We start from the raw sequence: 22,979 nt of genomic DNA, 5'->3' as shown, positions 1-22,979 counted from the left end.
CTTCATTAAAAACAACAAAGCCAGAACAAAAGCCGGAAGCATACAGGCCGAAAGCGTGGTATGCAAAGCAGGGGATTCGCGGTAGGGATGTGTTCAGGTGTCAGAATCTGGTGACTGAGTGCTTTAGAAATGGTCTCAGATCAATTTCTTAGACGGTAATGAAGAGCCAGCAACTCGCTCCCTGAGTGAAGTGAATAATAAACGAACCCCTAACAGCCATCTTTTCAACCAAAGTTTTGAAACAATGATTGTGTTTCATTGAAGATGACTACTGAGGTGTTAGATTAACAAAGCGAGGTCACCACGGAACACACCGTAGCTGTTCGTAAGCGACGACCATGACCTAGACAAGTGCTCGTGGTAAGAGGTAGACTCTACCGTTCCCGTCTTTGGGAGGAAACCCACCGTTAATGGGCAGGGTTCTCCCTGGACAGGCATTTACCTGTCCGTCTGGTTTTTGTTAACAGAATGTGGGTGTGAAGCCTTCAAGTGGATTATACTGCATAGCGAGACTTACCGGAGGGCACTGAGCCAGCTTATCTGCTGCTACCATCTGAACATTGAGGTGTTTAGCTTGAGATTTCCCTCGAGATTTTATTAACCTTTGTAAAACCTGTAAAAGACGAGATTCTTCAACTGGGGTATCTGCACTCAGGTGAACAACAAGGTTCGTTATTCATTCCTTTCTCCGGTGTCCTCTGCATGCAGCACTGATGGTTTACAAATAGATTACGCTAGAAAACAATCTTCAAGATGGTCAGCAAAATTAACACGTTGACATAAATCTCAGTCGCAAGCTTCGTAAGTCACCAGCGTGGAGATGTTTCTGAGTCTTGTCTTTTTTCAAGGCTAGCAGTTCTCAAACTCTGTCTCATGATTTATGTTTTTAAACACTGTGGAGAACTCCCAAGAGCTTTTTATGTGAACTGTAATAGTTATATATTAGAAACTAAAACTGAAAAATTCATTTAAGAATGACCAGTAACCTCTTATATGTTAACATGTCATGCATTCTGATAAAATAGCTAAGTTATTTGCAGGTTTCTCTACCGCCTGGCTCCCCAGAAGACAGCTGCTGTGCCCTGCTTCTACAGTGAATCTGCTGCGGTGTATTGTTTGAAACAGGCAAAGAAAATCCAGTCCCCTACAGATACGTAATTAGTAGCCTTTTCAGATAATTGTGGGTATCTTTCTTTGATACTACAGTAAACAAGTGGTAGCTTTTTAAAGACTAGCTCTCACGTGATATCTAAATCCCTATCACTCAATGAACTTTTCTTACTCTGTCACGTTAAATTCCATTGATCTGTCCTGAAATTTGAAGGACATGTCAGTTGTTCTTTCCAATAAAAATGGTGTTCCAGGACGAAAGTGGCTACTTTGGTTTATGACTTGAAGAACACACTGGTACCTGCCCTCAAGAAAACGGACTTCGAGTACATAGCTAAAGAACTTGAAGTGTACTTCCCATTTCGTTACATAGAATATTAAAAAGGTTTGTACTGGAGTCAAAATTTAAGCATTTTTACTACATCAGGACATTCTTAAGTGAAACTGGGTTGTGTGGCTTTTTTTTTAACCTGGGAGTGCATGGGGAGGGAGAATGCCACAGCTGCTCCTGCTACTGTGGTCTTGATTCCTGCTTAGACATCACCCAGTGCTGCTTCTGCACCGCTGGTGCAAAGGTCAAACCAGTGAAAAAGGGGGAGGATGTCTGAGTATTAGGTAATGCTTAGATAATCATGGAAATGGTTCTGACCTCATGGACCCTCTAAAAAGTGTTTCAGAACCTCCCCCACCAGGAATCCATGGACCACTTTGGGAATCACTCACGCTCCTAAGCCATGAAACTTATCATCACGCTTGCTTATGTGAATCTTAACAATTCTCGGCTACCACGTCTCTCTTCAGACCCTTTGTGATGGATAAAGACACAGCCCGTTTCTAATTGGAAAGCAGACTAGTTCCATTACAGAGCAAACAGTAACCACCCTACTTACCTTAGGAGAAGAAATCTTGACATACACTATAATAGGGGCCAGAGAGGTTTTACTAAGCTGGGCTGGATGATTAATAGTATCTGCATCAAGGACCACCAGTTGCAATGTTCTTGCAAGTTCAAAAATCCTTTCAATTTCACTCTGAACTTCGGCTGTAAAAGGTTAAGCAGAGTTTGATTACTTTACAGCATTTTTAAACCAGATTGAGACAAAGTAAAACGGTACTCTGGTAGGTGAGGTTGCTGTCTACAGGTAAGAGAGCTGGTAACAGGTGTCCTTTGGAGAGAGCCGTTCCTTCATAATACCTCTAGCATTTAGGGAATTCCTCTCTCAACCAGACATCTAACACAATGTCTGTGAGAGTCAACGTTTCTGGCTCTCTGTGCTGACGTGTTTTTGGTGCTATAAAACTTCACTCCATGAAGTCATTTCATTAAAATGTTGTGAAATAGAAACTTGAAGAGAGGTCCTCCCTGTGTGTGTTTCTGACCACGCTAGCCTAGCACCCATCACCAGCCTTCCTGTCACTGCACGGGCTCCTCTGTGTTTATATGCCACCTATTGGTATGCCTTCTGGAGATGATTGAGAGTCTAGAGATGCTGATTACCAAGCTGAACTACAACAGAAAACAGGAGAGATTTTAAGAGTGTTACAACAAACTTCTCCAAAAACACACTTCTCATATTTTCCACCAACAAAAGAACAGCCCTGCAACATTCATGCTTTAAAAGGGCGGTTATATATTAGAGGCAGCATTACAGGAATACAAACTATATAAACATCCAAAAATCTACTTGAATGCCAAAGAAATTTCATGCATTTCATCTGCTTCTCCATTTCTGTACCACTGCTGTCCAGTACGGTAGCCACAACCCCCATATGCCTGTGGAGCTCCTGAAGTGTAGCACATGTGAATGAATGAATAAATTTTTGAAATTTAATTTAAATATGAGTTAAATAGCCAGAAAGTACTTTACTAGACATCATAGGTCTATAAAGCATAATATGTATTTTACAGTGCCCACCACAGTCATGAAGGGCCAATTCCATGAGATTCCTAGACCTACAGAATACCATTTAATTCCTCTTATGCATTTGCATCCATGCAGAAGATTCCTGGAGATAATTTTAACTAGTACATTATTCCAGAAAAGGCAAGTCACTATTGTCTGCCTTACAATATGTTATGACTAGAGGCCTTTCATTTAACCTGGGTGTCTTTAAAATCAGGGCCCAAACCACTTGAGATACTGGCTTTAAAATAATATTTGGTCACATTACCACCCATGACATAGTTTTGCTAAAAGAAAAAAACAAACCCGTTAAGCTTCTGGATCTATCAGTTTATAAGAAATACAGGGAACAGACATATATAAACTACGCCCGTGTAATGCAGTTAGCAAAATTCACGCTCTGAAAACCCTGCAGAATAAGTGACCCAGTTTCTTCAAAAAACTACAAGGAAATAAAAAAGATCTATGGAAAACAAGATTAAGAGACTTAAGAACCTAGGAAACATTCGCAATGTATGGACTTTATGTGGATTCTGATTCAAACAAATAGTAATTGATACATTTATAATGCATAAAGTAAGTGGATAAAATGTTTATATATATAATGCTTATATATAAGATGTATGCGTGTATATGTATAATACATGACAGCTGGGAAATGATACATGGCTGAGTGGCAACCTGATATTTGGGATGTACTGTTAAGGTCTGGCGATAATGGCGATATGGTTTAAATAAAAAGAGTCTTCAATGTTTAGAAATACATACTGAAACATTTACAGATAACAACGTATGATGTCTGGGATTAGCTTCAAAATAATTCAGAGACAGGAGAGGAAGGCAGGGGGAAGACTGGAAATGAAACAAGATTGGCCATGAATAGATGATAGTTGAAACTAGGTGATGAGTACCTGAGGTTTCCTATAACATTCTTTACTTCATATATATTGGAATTTCCTTAAACAACAGTTTTAGAAATCATAACAGTGTTCTAAAACATTACTGACACTCTTATTTGCTCTCTTTTCTCATGCTCCTTAAAATTTTATTCCAATGTAACCTTGCTTCTCTGTGCCCTATAAATGTTTTCACAGCCACTGATCCCCAACAGTCAAGTTCCGATCTAAGTTAATATTTATTGTAAGCATTAAGAAATTTGATTAGTCTACGGCCAACACCACACTCCATGGAAATGCTGAAAGCTTTTCCTCTAAGATCAGGAACGACACAGGGATGCCCACTCACCACTTCTTTCAACATAGTATTGAAAGTCCTAGCCAGAGCAATTTGGCAAGAAACAAATAAAAGGCATATAAATTGGAAAGGAAGTAAAACTCTCACTGTTTGTAGATGACATGATAGTATGTACAGAAAACTCTTAAAGACTCCCCCAGAAGACCATTAGAACTAATAAACAAATTCAGTAAAGTTGAAGGATACAAAATTAGCTTACAAAAATCTGTTGCAGTCCTATAAACTAATAATGAACTATCAGAAAGAGGAAGGAAGAAAACTATTATTTACAAATTGCATCAAAAAGAATACCTAGGAATAAATAAAACCAAGGAGGTGAAAGACCTGTACTCTGAAAACTGTAGGACACCGATGAAAGAAACTGAAGACACAAATAAAACAGGTATTCCACGCTCATGGATTGGAAGAATTAATATTGTCAAAATGTCCATACCCAAGTGATCTACAGATTTATTGCAATTACTATCAAAAATCTAATGGCATTTTTCACAGATACAGAACAATCCTCAACTTTGTATGGAATCTCAAAAGACCCCAAACAGCCAAAGCAATCTTGAGAAAGAAGAACAAAGCTGGAGGAATCATGCTTCCTGACTTCAAACTATATCACAAAACTATAATAAAATAGTACGGTACTGGCGTAAAAACAGATCCATAGATTGGTGGAACAGACTAGAAGAGCCCAGAAGTAAACCCATGCATATATGGCCAATTAGTTTATGACAAAGGAGCCAAGAATATACAGTGGGGAAAAGGACAGTCTCTTCAATAAACTGTGCTGGGTGAAAACGACAGCCATGTGCAGAAGAGTGAAACTGCACCACTGTCTTACACCATACACGAAAATCAGCTCACAAAATCGATTAAAGGCTTAAATGTATATCCCGAAACCATAAAACTCCTAGAAAAAAACAAAGGTGGTAAGCTCCTTGACATTCTTCTTGGCAATGCATATTTGGATTTGACACCAAAAGCAAACACAAGAAAACCCAGGGTAAACAAGTGAGACTACATCAAACTAAAAAGCTTCTGCACAGCAAAGGAAACCATCAACAAAATGAAAAGGCAACCTGCCAAATGGGAGAAAATATTTGCAAGTCATATACAGGCATACGTCAGAGATACTGCAGGTTTGTTTTCAGACTACCGCAATAAAGCAAGTCACGTGAACGTTTTGGTTTCCCAGTGCATATAAAAGTTGTGTTTACACTAAACTGTAGTCTATTAAGTGTGCAAAAGCATTGTCTTATAAAATCAGTGTACACACCTTAATTAACAAAAACTTGATTGCTGAAAAATGCTAACCATCATCTGACCCTTCAGAGAGTCACAGTAGTAACGAAGATCACTGATCCCAGATCACCATAGCAAATGTAATGAAAAAGTTTGAAATATTGCGAGAATAAGCAGAATGTAACACAAAGACATGAAGCGAGCAATGTTAGAAAAATGGTGCCAATAGACCTGCTCAAGGCGGGGCTGCCACAAACCTTCAATTTGTGAAAAATACAACATCTGCAAAGTGCAATCAAATGAAAAGCACAATAAAATGAGATATGCTTGTACAGGATGAGTTAATTTCCAAAATATATAAAGAACTCTTACAGCTTAATAGCAAAAAACCAAACAGTCCAATGAACAAATGGGAAGAAGACCTGAATAGACATTTTTCCAAAGACGACATACAGATGGCCGACAGGTATATGAAAAGGTGCTCAACATCGCTAACCATCAGGGAAATGCAAATCAAAACCCCAATGAGATATCATCTCACACCTGTTAGGATGGCTATCATCAAAAAGATAATATAACAAGTACGGTGGTGATAATGTGGAGAAAAGGGAGCCCTCCTGCACTGTTGGTGGGAATGTGATCTGGTGCTGTCGCTATGGAAAATGATGTGGAGGTTCCTCCAAAATTAAAAATAGAACCACCACGTGATCCAGTGATAGAATCTTGACGGAAATGTGGAATCGGAAAAGAAAAAAAAGCATAGGTAAAAGAACAGGTTGGGGGTAGCCAGAGGTGGGAAGTGGGGGGTGGGTGAGGGTGGTCAAAAGCACAAATAAGTCCCACGGATGTGACGCACAGCATGGTGACTATAGTTACTAATATTGTATATTTGGAAGTTGCTAAGAGAGTGGATCTTAGGAGTTCTTCTCACAAGAAAAAAACTTGTAACTGTACGTAAACTTGTAACTAGACTTCCTGTGATCATAACACAATATATACATGGGTCAAGTCATGTTGTATACCTGAAACTAATCTAATGGTATGTCAGGTATGTCTCAAAAAAAAAGAAATTTGATCACAAAGATTTTCATCCATGTACTCAGTTAATAATAACGGTTAATCACACAGAGTCCCACACCTTAAAAAAACTTCCTTTTTCTTAGCAGTTTGAGTACTATGAAAAAAAAGATTATAAATGTAATATTTGTTCATTGCATAAAATCTGAGTAACAGATAAACAGAAAATAATCCATTATCTTATTATGTATACAAAGTTACTTTATCAACAAATGTCAAGTGCTTAATATATGTATCATGTATATATGTGTATATATATGCAAATATTTATATCTTCTAGTATTCTTACGTACACAAATATCTTAACACTTTTTAAATTAAGGGGGGAAATGAGATACTTAAAAATTTAAAGGAGATTTTTTTCAGAATCCCAGTGCAACATATTAGTAAGTAAACCTTAAAAAAAGATGACCAATAAATTCTGAAGAAAATACTTTTAACTTCCAAGTAAAAACGATGCTTCAAAAAGAAATGTATCTGTACTAGTGGTTTTTCTTTGACAGAGTACATCCTGCTTAGAACTTATTTCAAAAAAGAAATGTCAAAGACAGCTGATGTTCATTTCTGAAACTGAAAAGCCTTATTGACCTGTCCAAATCCCAATCACTTAACAGCCGTTGAATTAAAACTGGTGCTGATACTATGGAACACAGTATGGAGGTTCCTCAAAAAGCTAAAAATAGAGTTGCCATATGATCCTGCAATCCCACTCCTGGGCATAAACACAGACAAGACTATAATTCAAAAAGAGACATGCACCTCTATGTACATAGCAGCACTACTCAACAATAGCCAAGACATGGAAACAACCTAAATGCCCATCAACAGATGAATGGCTAAAGATCTGGTACATATACACAATGGAATACTACTCAGCCATAAAAAAGAATGAAATCATGCCATTTGCAGCAACATGGATGGACCTAGAGATGATCATACTAAGTGAAGTCAGTCAGAAAGATAAAGACAAATACATATGATATCACTTACATGTGGAATCTAAAATATGACACAAATGAACTTTTCTAGGAAACGGACTCACAGAACAGACTTTCAGTTGCCGAGGGGGGTGGGGGAGGGATGGACTGGGAGTTTGGGATTAGCAGAGGCAAACTAGTGTATATAGGATGGATCAACAACAAGGTCCTCCCTTTATAGCACAGGGAACCGTATTCAATATCCTGTGATAAACCGTAATGGAAAAGAATATAAAAAATGTACATATATGTATAACTCAGTCACTTTGCTGTACAGCAGAAATTAACACAACATTGTTAAATCAACTGTACTTCAATTAAAAAAAAACTCAGAGCTCAGAAACAATCATGTTTTCTGGAAGATGAGAAAGAAGGGAAGTGCGTTCGTTTGGAAGGACATTTCTATAATTGAACAATACTGTAAAAACAGAGGCGGTTGTTACACTTCGTAGCTAGCGTTGGACGACATCCAAGCGGTCAGTCGAGAATTAATAAGACTTGCGATGGCTCTGGTATCAGTGATGTAATGGTAATTCCAACGCCATTTCATAATCACTAAGCACAGAATTCTAGTTTTGACAAGTTCCTTACTTATCCTAAAAAACGAAATCTGTAAAGCCCTCTCTAAGCCTCTTTTCCTTTCCGCAGGCCCAGGGAGGTCTGCCTCTGGGCACCCGGTCCCAGGCACCAAAGTGGCTTCCTCACTTCATAGAGTGTGTGATCCTTGGGTAACAGGCTTCATTTCTTGGAGCTCCCTAAGTGTTCTTTTTTGGAAAACGGAAATGAGGGACTAAGTGAATCAACATGCAAAGTATTTATTGTGGTGCCTGGCCCACAGTAAATACTTAACAAATGTCAAGTATTGCTTTGTGCCTACCTCTGTTAACATTTATTGCATTGTATTTTGATGATATGATTGAAAACTTTTCCGACAGGCAGTGAACTGACAGAAAACTGGCAACAGTACATAATTACTTCCATTCCTTCTGTCAGTACAGTACTTGGTACACGCTTGGCACTCAAAAACTGTGTTGAAAGAATGAATTAAAAAGGCAAAGAAAAAATATAATCATTTAATATATATATAATGTAACTTTTTTTTTGCCTTTTTAATTGACTATGTATTAGGTAGAAGCTGTTGTAGAAAAAAATTCATTAAATAAATCTTCAAAAACATGAATAATGAATTTGACTGCCAAAATATATTTAGATGAAGAACTCCCTTTGGGTAGAAATATTGCTATAGCTGGGCCATTGGAGCAATCTTGTGGAATAAAAAGTGCTAATTTATTAAGACAGACATAGCTACGCTGGTAATGGATAGGTCACGAGGAGGGAAGAAATGAGATTCAAAAGATCAACAGTCCCGTAAATTCCACATCGCATCGATTTGCAAGGCTAGTTTTAGAGTCTATCATCCGCCCTTCATTCTCCATAAATTATTTTTTTCTCTTCCTCAGAGAAAGCAGAGATGTAATTAGCATCACGACACTGCTCAATGGACAAAATCCTGGACTGGTAGTCGGGACACCCAGGGTCTAGCCTTAGCTTTATTCGTTAATAGGTGCCTCACCCACACCACACAGGTCCCTTCACTTCCTATGGCTCTCAGATCCTTCACTGAACAGTGATGGGCTTGAACAAGATCGGTAGTTCTCAGACTCTGGCATATGGTAGAATCACCAGGCAGCCTTGTTAAACCAGAGATTGTAGGGTCCCACCTCCAGAGTTCCTGATTTTATAGGTTTGGATGGGGCCTGAGAATGTTCAGTCTTCACTAACGCCCCCATGATAATGATGCTGTTGATTTGGAGACCACACCTGAGGACCAAATAAGGGGTGCTCTCTCTGGTGTGTCATCCCCGTTCCACAGTCCCTGGTGCTACCAACATAAGTGATGAACTCTCCTTTAATCGATGCTTCTGTTGAGATAACTGTAGGTTCGCAAGCAGTTGTAAGAAATAACAGAGAACACTGTGCCCTTTACCCAGTTATCCTCAATGGGAACATCTTGCAAAACTGTAGTGCGATATCACAACCAGGACATTAATATTAATACAATCCACCCATCTTACTCACATTTCCCCAGTTTTATGTACTCATCTGTGTGTGTGTGTGTGTGTGTACACTGAGCTCTATGCAGTTTTATCATGTGTAGGTTCCTATATCCATTACCGCAGTTCAGAGACAGAACAGTTCCATCAGGACAAGGTGAAAGAGACAGACTTTTAACAAATTATCTCTGCTGACTCCTCAATTGCACTAAAAACATTTACCAAGCTGTAAACATTATCATCTGACCACCTAGTTGCTAATATACAAAGTAAATGCCTTCCCCTGCTCCCTGTGTGTTATCTGTCAGTTACAGCTGTTGCCGCGTGCACGGCTAACTCTAGCTTCACTTCCTTTACTGTCAGTTACAGCTGTTGCCGCGTGGGCGGCTAAATCTAGTTTCACTTCCTTTACTGTCAGTTACAGCTATTACCACGTGCACGGCTAAATCTAGCTTCACTTCCTTTACTCTCATTTGCTGATATTTTCCCACTTTTGGTACATAGTTTTTGCTATCGTGTGACACAAGTAGATCCCACAACTGCACAGTTGTGTACAAACGGGTGCAAAGATGTAGCATAGTTTCCTAAACTGATTTGTCCCTGGAAAATTGCTTGGGGTAAAACCAAGCCACAGTTCGCAGACAGTATAAAGTTGGGCAGATTAAAGAAACTCTGAGGTGAATTATTTCATAAAGCAATAAGTATCTGAGTTTATTAGTTTTAAAAGTTTGGATTTGGAATTGGCAAATAACTGTATTACCAGGCCCTTTACTATTTTAATTTAAATAATATTTTTGCTTCTAAGACTATAATGTAATTTATGTGCATAGCTAATGTAGATATTTTAAATTATGATGCTTGACCAATATTGCAACTGAGAAAAAAGGTGAGAAGTTTTATGAGCCCATATAAAGACATCCATACAGGCAAGGAAGTCCTGTACCACTCCCAAAACCTGAGTATGTACTTAAAGCTACAAAATTTTCAGGTTTTTTTTCTTCATGTCACACAGTGGTACATTAGCATAATCAACTCCAAATGCAACATACTATGCTTCTGTTTATGCAATGAAGGTTTTCTAAAGTCTCATGTATAAAGCAAATTTTTACCTATCGAATTATATCTTCAATATACAGGATCTTTCATCCTTTCATAAAAGAAATAACTGCTATAATTGATCTTGTCTATTAAATTTGAGGTCAATTTTCTCAAATTTAATTTTTTACTAAATGTATACAAGAAAACGATGCTTTTGAAGTAAGCTCCCTGGGGCTTCCCTGGTGGTCCAGTAAGACTCTCTGCTCCCAATGCAGGGGGCCTGGGTTCCATCCCTGGTCGGGGAACTGGATCCCGCGTGCCGCAACTCAGAGGTCACGTGCCACAACTCAGAGCTCGCATGCCGCAACTAAGAAGTGCACATGCTGCAACTAAGATCCCGCGTGCTGCAACTAAGACCTGGGGCAGCCAAAACAAGTAAATATTAAAACAAAAAATAAAGTCCCCCAGTTTGCCCCTACCTGCCCTTGGGTTGAAAGAACTTCCAGGATAATAAGTAATGCTTGAAAGAATAAGTTCTTAGCAGTGGTTTCTGCCCCCAAACTCAGTGTCTGGTTTACCTTTCCTCCAGCATACACCTTTCAGCAGTTCACAAACACTGGAAAATAATTTGACTTAGATCTTTGAAATGCTAATACTCTTTAAAAATAAAGCAACATTGCAGAGAACCTATTGTGCAGACTGAGGAAAACATGCTACATAGAAACTGGTTTAAAGGGTAAGAAAAACTGACTTCAATAAAAGCAAAGATTGGAGTGTTGATACTTTAATACAGACAGTTTATCCTCTTATGGGGCAATATAGCAGCAATAATTCTCTTCCCCCCCCCCCAACTTTAATATATCCTTAATGTCAGCACAACTACAGCTTAAAAGAATACCACGATAGAGAATAACTTGTTTTCCCTGGAGAAAATACAGATTTGTGATGTACAACAAACACTGAATGCAAAGCCATTTTCCAAGTTTGCATAAACACAGAGGACAGAAAATCAAGGTGTGGCGCGTTCGGGGAGAGGGGCAGTGTCAAGGTGTGACTACCCACTTATCCCATATATTTTTACTAAGCACCTACTTTGCGCCAGTCAGTGGGGGGTGTACCGGGGAAGCAATAATGAGCCAAAAGAGACCCAATCTCTGAGCTCACAGGGCTTATCATCGCATGGGGGAGACAGGCATCAACGATGCACTCACGCAGTGAGGGTAACATGGCGGCCCTTCCCGTGATTCAAAGGGGGAGTCAGGTGAGGAGGGAACGGCAGGTGCAAAGGCTCCGCGGCAGACAAAGGACTGAGTGAAAGGCAATGTTATGGATTGAATTGTGTGTCCCCCCCCCACCACCAAATTTCCTGTGTTGAAGTCCCAACCCCCAGGACCTCAGAATGGAACCCTATTTGGTGATAGAGCCTTTCAAGAGGTAAAGTTAAATGTGGTCCTACAGGTGGGCTCGTATCCATGTGACTGTATTTGGCCACAGGGCCTTCAAAGAAAATGAGGCCAGTAGGATAGGGCAGGCTACATCAGTATGACTGGTGTCCTCATGAGAGAGAGAGAGAGAGAGAGAGAGAGAGAGAGAGAGAGAGAGAGAGAAACACCAGGGAGGTGCAGACAGGAGAGGTCATGTGAGGACACAGCGAGAGGGTGGCCGTCGGCAAGCCAAGGAGAGAGGCCTCAGGAGAAACAGACCTGCTGACCCCTTGATCTTGAACTTCCAGCCTCTAGAAATGTGAGAAATAAGTTTGTTTCCGCCTCCTGGTCTGTATGATTTTGTTACTGCAGCCGTGGAAGGCGAGTGCAGATGGCATGCGTGAAGTGGAAGGAGTGAGGCAGAGCAGTGTGAGGTGAGGCTAAGAGCTGTGGACACCCGGGGTCCAGGTCCAGATCGAGGAGTTCTGCTGTCGTCCAAGAACAATGCAGAGACATTTACAGTTTGAAGCAGGGATGTGTCCGGAACAGATCTGCTCTTTGAAAAGATTTCTTTGGCTGTGGCATGAAGAACTAAGGGATCCGGGTCAAAATAGGTGTGAAGTACTCACGGTGCCTCGGGGCCCTTGGAATGGAGCAGTGGTGTAAACACTGCATGTGATGAGACAGATGGGACAGAAATTCAGGAGGTGAAACTGACAAGACCTGGAGATGTGCTGGGGAAGGAAGTGCGGGTGCTCACGTATCAAGAGGGCCACAGAGTCTCCTGGTTCTCCAAACGGAGATGAGTATCCTGACTGTTAGGACTCAGATAAGAAACCCTGGGAAATTATCAGAATACAGGAAAGCTGATAAATTCTCTTTAGCATGTGCTAAGTTTGAGGAATACACAAGGCAACCCCGTCAAGTAGGATGTGTAACTCTGGAGTGGAAAGGCACTGTCCAGCTTGGGGTACAAACTGTGAGCTCTCTGCATATAGGAAGTAACTGGAGCGATCGGTATGAATAGTTTTGCTGAGAGAGAGGGACCAGAGAGAGGACCCGAGAGGGACAGTTAAGAACCCCTCACAGTCTAAAGAAGATGTGGTCTGTATGTATATATACATATGACTCAGCCATTAAAAAGAATGCAATAACGCCATCTGCAGCAACATGGATGGACCTAGGCATTATCACAGTGAGTGAAGTCAGTCCAAAAGAGAAAGACAGAGACCATACGATATCACTTCTATGGGAATCTAACGTACGACGCAAATGAACTTATCTACGAAACAGAAACAGACTCACAGCCATAGAGAACAGACTGTGGTTACTGAGGGGGAGGGGGGTGGGGGAGGGAAGGAACGGGAGTGTGGGATGAGCAGCTGCAAACTAACTGGTATATGTGGGATGGATAAACAACAAGGTCCTACTGTGTAGCACAGGGAACTATATTCAATATCCTGTGAAAAAATATAATGGAAATATGAAAAAAAAGTATATATGTATAACTGAGTCACTTTCTGAACAGCAAAATTAACACTGTAAATCAACTCCACGTCAATAAAATTAAAAAAAAAAAAAAGAACTCACATTCAAAAGCCACAGAGCATAAGCCTGCAAAAAAAGGAAAGGCAGGAGGGCCAGAATCGGTGCTGTTGAGGAATCCAAGGGGAGGGGTGCTTCAAGGAGAGGGGGACAGATGTCCTCCAAATGTCACTGCAACGTCACGTAAAACAGACTGCAGTATGTCCACTGGACTAGTGACAGGGAGGTTACTGGTAACTTCTTTATAAACAAATTTGGAGCCAGCTGGAGAGTGAATAATAGTGACTGAAATGGGGACACTAAGTTTGGAAAACTTAGATTTTGGGGGGCTGTGTTCAGCCGGGTGGTGGGGACAGAGAGAGAGGTCGAGGCCACTGAAGGGACTCTGCGGGTCAGGGCAGGGTATTTTATGGCATTTAAATTTTTAAATGGAATTAAATTAATTATGGAAAAAAAATCCATAATTTAGGAAAAACCCCAGATGATAGCACCAAAACACTGAGAAGCTGGCAGGGGATAGGGAAAAGTGAATCTTCTTCTCCAACTGCTTTTCTTACAATGCTCATTTCTCACAATTCTATAGAAGCAGCTTTAAGTATGTTTTGATGTTAATTTTAAAATTAATGTGCAGTGGGGAACTCTCTGGCGGTCCAGTGGTTAGGTGCCTGCGTTCTCACTGCCAAGGGCCCGGGTTCAGTCCCTGGTGGGGGAACTAAGATCCCACAAGCCGCACGGCATGACCCAAAAAAAAAAAAATGTGCAGTGAAATTGACTTTTTGAGGGGTATCCAGCTATATGGATTTTCGCACGAGTAAACATTTGTGTAACCTCCAATTCCATCGCTCCCCAAACTGCTATTCCTTTGTGCTCACACCCTCCCCCAGGTAACCACAGCTGTTTGTCACTAGAGTTTTGGCTTTTCTAGGACATCATATACATGGAACCATACCGTATTTGACCTTTCCAGACTGGCATCCCACCTCGGGGCCTTGGCACCTATCGCGCCCTCTGCCCAGAACTTCTCTCTCTTCTCAGGCAGCTGCAAGGGTAAAGAATTCACAACACAGAAGATTCTGCTAAAATGGTACCTTCTCAGGGAGGCCTCGCCTGACTCCCCATATAAGGTCCCACTCTCCTCCTCAGCTGACTCTCTACCTGCTGCTTCTACCAGGACTCACCAACCACTGACTGACTAGCTCTAACTGTTATCTGTCTACAGCTACTTCTATTAGCTTCTGTCCACACCTCCGCTGTGGAACGAGAGCTGTATGAGCGTGAGGATGTGCTGTCCTTCACGGTCTGTGTCCCCGGCCCTTACACTGATGCCCAGCACATGGGTGGTTCTCAAGTGTTCATCAGTGGATGAATATATGCCTAAAATCTAGTCATGGTTCCGTCGAGCCTTAAGGATGAGCCCCAAATTCCTTAATATCCGCCCCCATCTCCGCCCTTCATCTCTCTGGTGTCATCTCCCACCTCTCTCTTTTTTAAACCATACACTCCATCAAAGTAAAGCACGTATGTTTTCTAGAAGCCTCTGTGGCTCTTGAAATCCCTATCATACCCTTCACTCTTTCGCCCTTTTTCCTTGGCTAAACCCTATCCCGTTTTAGGTCTCAGCTCGGGCTTCGCTCCTTGGAGAAGCTGTTCTTGGTGGATACGCCTCCCTGCAGCCTTAGGTCTTCACCAAGCAGTGCAGTGCATGAACAGCTTTCTCAATCACCCTCCATTTCAATGAGCTGACAACTTATTGGCCTCATTGCTACAAGCTCCTTCATCTTTTTTGTTCCCTGACTTTGACAGTCACTGTCCAGTGTATGCTCACTCTATGGAGTGCAAGAGTCTTGAACAGTAATATATAGTTGGTAGTTTCACAAAAGCCTCGGCAACCGACACGAAACTGTGACGCCATTGATTCAAACGATGAGTCTAAACAAATTACCTGACTTCGTTCATCAGTTGAAACAATGGAACGAGCATTTTGTAACGATTACTGTGAGCATCAAAAATGTATACAAAGAGTTTTAAGGGTCACAGACGATAAGGACAGGAGATCACTCTAAACAAAATGTAGGATTCCATCCCCAAATATGTTTCTAAAGCTTGATGACTGAAGTTTAGTTAATGAGGGACTGCTGGGGGAACAAAACTGGGTTCTATAAGGTATTATACTCATCACAGATAAGGGTTATTGTTTTCAACAGTTTCTCTATTTTTTACACAATATACTTCAGAGTTAACTAAAAAGTTTGACGTTAAAAGCCAGTCTCTCAAAGATCAAAGATCTCACACAACCATGAAAAAATTTATAAGAATAGAAACCTAATGCCCAGTAAGTTACATGTGTAACAGCGATTAACCTAAAACTTCAAGCAGGTGCCAAACGGATGAAATAGTTGCCAAAGCTCTTTCACTTGATCAAATCAGTGCACGATAACGCACAGCGTTCAAACGCAACCCTGTAGACACGTTAACTGAAATCTCCAAATTGTTTTTACAAATGAAACAAAAATATGGCTATCAATATGATACAATTATAATTCTTGATATAATTCAAGTATTAAGGGATTTGGGATCATAGCCATTATTTATGGAAGTCATACTATGTTTAATCCTTCTAATAATCCTACAGTTAGTTACCACTCTCTCTCTTTTGCTGTTTAGATGAAGAAATGACACCGTATACAAGCCCCATGTCCCTGTCCTTTGAAGTCAAAGGCTTTTGCTTCAGTCTCCAGGCCTCCCTTGAGTCTCTAAAGGCTGGCGCAAGCGTTAATCATTAGGAATGTCAAGTTGTAAAAACAAAGGACAGCTGTCAGGCTGGAAAACTGGTAACAATTTAGACTATAAATCCACCACAGAGTCATCAAACTCCCAGTTCCCTGAAAAATAGAGATAAAGGCCTGACACACATCCCTTAGTTGTTTTTAAGGAAGCAGACCCCCTCCCGATGAAAACTGCTGACAGCAAGAACGAGAAGGCTGAAACCAGAAGGTTGATGGTGCTTGAAGCTTGATGCCAACCAATCCAAGAATTGTGCATGAGCCGATCACACACCCTAGGGCCCCCTCCCTCACACTGCCTTTAAAGCCCCCTCCCTGGAAGCCATTGGGGAGCTCGGATCTTTTGAGCATGAGCTGCCCGTTCTCCTTGTTTGGCATCCTGCAATAAATGCGGTACTTTCCTTCACCTCAACCTGGCGTCAGTAGACTGGCTTCACTGCATGCAGGCGAGGGGACCCAAGTTTGGTTCGGTACCAGAAACTGGGCCTTAAAGAGGCTGATGACATTGCTTGTGGTAACAATGATGCAAAGCCAGGAGTTTTTAGAGTCTGCAGACACCAGGGCTCATGTTCGTGAAAACACAGCCAAAACACTCATGCTGACAGCCTGTGGAATTTTTAACTCAAAACTTTCAAAACAAATCCTTCCATACCATGAAATCACTAAGACGGCAGCAGTGGCTACTGGTGACACGTGTCTGTAGTGTCTCTGCGCTATGACACATGGAATTATTATCTAGTTAGACCTGCTCACCAGCAGCCTCAGGAGAGAAGGGTTTAAATGGCTTCAGCTCACTGGCGAAGCACACACTTACCTAAACTTGACCTTGTGTTGGATCTCTCTATTATGGCATGTTTACTGGGATTGTTCAAGACAGAGCGTTTGGCCAGCGAGATGTCAGCGGTGACCCTTGTGATGGAAATCCTGTTGGGGAAAAAGCAACAGAGGACTCTGAGGTTACTCATTGAATAAACGGGGACAGAAGTGCATGCCCCAAACTCATCCAAGTATTTTATATACACACACACACACACACACACACACACACATACATACATACACAGTGACCATATTTTCAACCCAAAAAATGTTGGGGCACTTAATCATTCATTTTTTGAAAATCCTGCACCTACCTGACTTAGCATCTGCTGGTTGCTTATGAAGTGCCAGGCACACACCCTGCATTACCTCATTACCCAGACCACCTCATTAAATCGCTCCAAAACTTTATCTATTTAACTTTGTTAAAAAATTATTTATTTATTTGTTTTTATTTTCGGCTGCCTTGGGTCTTCGTTGCAGTGCGCGGGCTTTCTCTAGTTGCAGCGAGCGGGGGCTACTCTTCGTTGCGGTGCGCGGGCTTCTCATTGTCGTGGCTTCTCTTGTTGCGGAGCATGGGTTCTAGGCACGTGGGCTTCAAGAGTTGTGGCATGCGGGCTCAGTAGTTGTGGCTCGCGGGCTCTAGAGCGCAGGCTCAGTAGTTGTGGTGCACGGGCTTAGTTGCTCCGCGGCATGTGGGATCTTCCCGGGGCAGGGATTGAACCCATGTCTCCTACATTGGCAGGTGGATTCTTAACCACTGCACCACCAGAAGAGCCCTATCATTCCAAAAACTTCAGCAGAGAGGATATCCTCCCACGTTTGCTGATGAAAAAAAAGTGACCCATAGGTAGATTGTTTCTCCACGGCTATATATTTACGAAAAGTGGTGAAGCTGGGATTTGAACCCAGAACTACTGAGAGCCTATATTCTTAGGCCCTGTGCTATAATCCCTCCCACAGTATGGTGCTGGGATAGCCATGAGGAATAAATAAGAACAAGACAAACAAGGTCTTCCTCAGTGCTGAGAGTCTAGTAGCAGATATGGGTCATAAATAAGAAAAGAAATTAATAAAATGATTACAGGTTAAGATGGCTGTTCTGAAGAGGACACAGGGGGTGCTGTGACAGACAGTCATGAATTGTGGGGGTCATTTTAGACAGGCTCAAAATGAGAGCAACAAAATCTGGGAGCTGGAAAGAGTAGATGACTTAGACTGGAGACTTAGCCGAATAAACAAGCCAGCAGTAGGGAAAGTGCGGAGCAAAAGAGAGGACTCACAAAACCTCTGAAGAAGAAGGTGAAGGGGGGACTAAAAACAAGAGATTTGGTTAGAAGTCTGTTTCACAGTTAGATCCCTCCACCTCCCCTCCACTACATCAAGCCACAAGGTGGCCATCCTTTTCCCGTGTGGTGTGAGACCATAAGTTTAGTCTCTCTAGGCAACAAAACAGAGGGCATCTGACCAGGGGATGCCACACAGAGCAGGGACAGAGAGAAGAAAGGATGCTAAATGTTGAGCCCCTAGCCCTCTTCCTCATTCTAGAATTTTGGTAGCCAAGTTTATATCCTCCAGGTGTCAAGAATGGAAGATTCTTCTCTGGGGAATCTGACCACCAAACAGAAAAGACCCAAAGATCAGGACTTTGGTGGTTTCCTATGAAGATCGTCCAGTGAGGTTGTCCTACAGGGAGACCCAAAGGGGACAAGCTGTACCTATCAGCACAGAATTTCCTTTGATGCCCTGTTCTTAAATTTGAGCACAGCAGTGTTCCTTGGGCATCTTAGGGAAACTTCTAACATGAAAGACCAAAACAAACAGAAAAAAATCAACTATGACTAACACCTAAAGTTGAAAGCTATGAGATGATTATATCTACAAAACCAGAACAAACTTCTATATAAAGACTCAGACTAAGAAAGAGTTTTTGGAAACTAAAAATATAACAGTAGAAATGAAAATTCAAAAGAGGGGCTTAGAAGACAAAGTTAAGGAAATCTGCTAAAGAGTAAAACAGAAAAGACAAACTGATGGAAAATCAGAGAAGAAAGGCATAAAAACTAGAGAATTACCCAGGAGGTTTAACTTCCAAATAACAAGAGTTACTGAAAAGAGACAATAAAGAAAACGCAAGAGAAGTAAAAAAAAAATAAAAAATAAAAAATTTAGAATTGAGTTTGATTTTCCAAATGGAAAGGGGGAGTCCAGCACAAAGGATGAAACTTCCGCATCCAGACATATTCTTATAAATTTCATGACGCTGGGGACAAAGAAAAACCTAAAAGCTTCCAGAGGAAAAGGCAGGTCCCATACAAAGGTTCAGGAATGGAAATGCTTGTGCTTCTCAACAGCAAGAATAATTAACACAACACTGTAAATCAACTGCAATAAAAAAATATTAAACCTGAAAACAAAACAAAACAAAAAACACAGCAACAATGGAAGACAGAAAGCAATGGAGCAAGAATCCTTGAAAATTCTGGGGGAAAATTTTCTAATCAGAATTCCATAACTATTTTAACTATCAATTAAATGGGAAGGTTGATCAAAGGCACTTTAAGACATTCAGGGTCTCAAAAAGTTTTAATGTCCTCTTTCTGAGGAAACTGTTGGAGGATGTTTTTGACAGAAACGATGGGTGTAAGCCTTGAAAGAGATCACGTGATCTAGGAAAAAGGGGTTCACACCCCAAAAGAAGGTGAAAGGCATCCCAAGGATAATGAGATGTCTCCGAATGACAAATGTGCACTCAGCACAGAGACACACCATCCAGACCCGAGCAGGACAGAACATTCCTGGAGAGAAGGTTCAAAAAGGCACAGCTGAGGGACTGTCGGATGTGTATGAATATATTGCGAGGAACTTGAGACAACCAGGGGAGAATGTGGGGCTTGACTGGTGCCCACTATATAGAAAATTAAGCACATGTAAAAAGCAAAATTATTAATCACACAGAAACCACAAAGAAAACACACAAGAAAAAAGTAATGTGAGTATACAACATGGCTCATTGAAATTGTATTTACATGGTCATCATGCATCCAGTATACGGAACCAGCCAAAATTATGCTTTAACTGTTGGGAGACTGGAGGATGAGACGGATGCAGGTGCGTGTATGTGAGAGCGAAAGGAGGAATATGCACGAGAGCGCTAAACAGTCTGCACGGCAGGAAGCCCAGAGATAATGCCTAGCAGTGAAAACTCGAGCAGCAAATGAAGCATACGATTTAGAGGCAAGAAATAAATACCAAGGGATACAGTTAAAAGAGGTAAAACTAGTTGCCCTCTGAGAGCAGGACATTCAGTAAAGTGTGGAAAGGGAATCACTGGCTTTTGCAAAAAAAAAAGAAAAAAAGAAAAAGATCTCTTGATCTATATACTGTAAAATCCATCCTTTACTGTGTACACATCCCTGAATTTGGGCCAATTCATGAAGTCCTGTATCCACCATCACATTCATGACGCAGGACAGTTCCATCGCCTGCCCCACCCCACCTCTGTCAACCACGGAGCTGTTTTCCATCTCTATGGTTTTGCCTTTTCCAGAGCATCACTGTAGCCTTTTGAGCTGAGCCTCTTGCACTTTGCATAACGGATCTGAGATTCGTCCACGATGTTGTGTGTATCAGTAGTTCATTCCTTTTTATCACGGAGCGGGACTCCTATTTACAAAAAGTAAGTCTACTTGATTAAGCGTTTTGTACTTTGATGACAGGATTACTGAACGTGGAAAAAACGATAACCAGAAAAGAGATACTAAACACATCAACTTAAACATATTTAGTTTCCTTATGACTTCCCAAGGCATTCCCAAGTGAAACCAGACTGCTTACGTGGTTCTCTCTGTAGGCTGTGGAAGACAGCCACGGTTCTATTGCAACTCCTTAAGTCATTACTAGAGGTTCCGCCAAAAAAAACAGACCTTGAAAGTCCGAAGGGCCAAATTCTGGGGACAATTCAGTGTAGAGGAGCAGTCCTCAACCCTCACGGTGTATCGAAGTTGCCAGCAAAGATTTTACAGTTACACGAAGTCCCATCCTAGACTCTAGGTTTCGCTTAGTCACAGGTGGGATATAAGTCTTTGGTGGGTTTTTTGTTTGTTTTTGTTTTTAAACCTCTGCAGATGATTCTAATATGCAGCCAGGGTAGATAACCACCGGTTTAGAAGAAGCTGTCTCACGTCTAAGTACATTTCCCACCTGACAAAGTGATGTAATATTTTCCAGGATGACTGATTTCCAGGAAGATTCCTTCACACAAGGTCACGGACCCATCCCTACAGAATTCAGTATGCATTCTGAACGCTTCTGTGTCGAGAGCTGACATGTTCAGAATCACTGGAGAGGACAACCGAATTCATCACTGATGGTGGCTTTCCTTCTCGCCCCCGACTTTCTTGTCAATTTACCTGTCGTGCTACTAGGTGAACAGGAAGATTGCTTTGTTCACGGGATGACACAGTTGTTTAGGGTGGATCCGACTGTAAATGGGCTCCTCTACTGCACATAACAGAAAGGATAATGATTCGTCATCTCTTCTTTGACCTGACACACTTAATGCTATTTTAACAACCAGGACCATGACCCTGACAACTCTCCAGGGCTTCCACAAACGAACCTAACCGGGTTTCAGACGGAAAAGAATTCCTGTCAAGAATCTTTTCATCCCCAGCCCTTCCTTTCCTATTTTCTCCCTCTTGGGCTTTACATTTTTTTAAAAAAAAATAAATGTTGTTTATTTAATAGATAATTCAGGAGTCATTCACTTTTCCCTTCTAGAATTACAGGTCTATTTAGAATTAGACACACCTGATACCTGGGATGAATTTCCACCCTCTGTTGCTGTCTGGTGACCAAAAGCAGACACCGAATGATTCAGTAACTCTGCATGTCTTGCCTTGAGTAAAGGAGTTAAAGTTTTGCATGGCTTTTTGAAATTCTCCCTTATGGACCCTGTTGCTTCCTTTGAGGGTCTTTATTTGGTGATCACAGGTCTAGAGTGTTGAACCCCAGTTTTATGAGTTCAGATGAGCCAGGGCAGATCCACCCATAAAGCCATATGGAAATTACTTCTGGCCAGAAACAAAAGACGGATACAACATTGAGATATTGCCTTTGTTTGTTTCTTAAATGAACTCAATCTGGATGGCTGATACTTTAGAACATGGGTCCAAGATACACCCTATGGCTGGAATCTATCTTCCAAGTTCAAAACTTAGGTTGAAATAGAAGTGGTAAGTCAGGAAACCCCACCTCATTTCCCCATCTTTGGCATTTAGAAAAGGGCAGTGGGTTAACTCAGGCACGGAAAGCAAAGTGCCTATTCTAGCAGAATTTTCTGGGTAAGCACGCTCGTGTAGACAATTCCAAATGGTGATAGATGACAAAGTCAAGAATAAAGAGGTGAAGGCCCTACATGGGCCCGATTAGAGGTATGCCTTTTATACGTGGCCAGAGCCTGATAGCCTTGGATCAAGCCAAGGACCAAGCTGTGTTTCCTGGCCCGAAATAAATTATATTTCATAAAGTTATGAAAAACAAAAGTATCCACTTAGGAGCATTTGGTTAGGCAGACTTTGATTCTAAAGTCTTTTATTGAAACATAGATTCTATTTTTTTCTTGAAACATAGATTCTACTTTTTGTTTTCTATCTCTGTCCGTCCTTTGCTTGATGACTAACAATACTTATCCTGCTATAAACGTTGCCCTCTTTGCCCGCCTCCCCTCCTGACTCCCCACTGTGGAACAGCTGGAAGA

The 22,979-nt window shown here is 41.3% G+C and overlaps 2 protein-coding genes across 10 annotated transcripts in view; one reads left to right on the top strand and one right to left on the bottom strand.

The window, feature by feature from the left end:
- Positions 1-21,971, top strand: part of NSUN6 (NOP2/Sun RNA methyltransferase 6) — a 108,166-nt gene extending 86,195 nt beyond the window's left edge. For 5 of the 8 annotated variants that reach the window (XM_060162883.1, XM_060162845.1, XM_060162824.1 and 2 more), the window contains one exon: positions 468-1,371. The gene's annotated coding sequence lies outside the window, so the exon portion shown is untranslated. Of the gene's footprint in view, positions 1-264; positions 361-467; positions 1,372-21,448 lie in introns of those variants that run through there. The other 3 variants (XM_060162834.1, XM_060162854.1, XM_060162865.1) reach the window with 3 other exon arrangements.
- Positions 1-22,979, bottom strand: part of CACNB2 (calcium voltage-gated channel auxiliary subunit beta 2) — a 399,819-nt gene that overhangs the window by 2,634 nt on the left and 374,206 nt on the right. For both annotated transcript variants that reach the window (XM_060162984.1, XM_060162992.1), the window contains 3 exons: positions 17,214-17,323; positions 2,001-2,152; positions 518-613 (listed from right to left, as the gene is read on the bottom strand). In XM_060162984.1, coding sequence (XP_060018967.1) covers positions 518-613; positions 2,001-2,152; positions 17,214-17,323 — 358 coding nt within the window. The remainder of the gene's footprint in view (positions 1-517; positions 614-2,000; positions 2,153-17,213; positions 17,324-22,979) is intronic.

The sequence above is a fragment of the Lagenorhynchus albirostris genome, chromosome 1 (genome assembly GCF_949774975.1).
Source record: "Lagenorhynchus albirostris chromosome 1, mLagAlb1.1, whole genome shotgun sequence".
NCBI classification, from domain to species: Eukaryota; Metazoa; Chordata; class Mammalia; order Artiodactyla; family Delphinidae; genus Lagenorhynchus; species Lagenorhynchus albirostris.
This window is presented reverse-complemented; position numbering and strand designations above follow the sequence as displayed.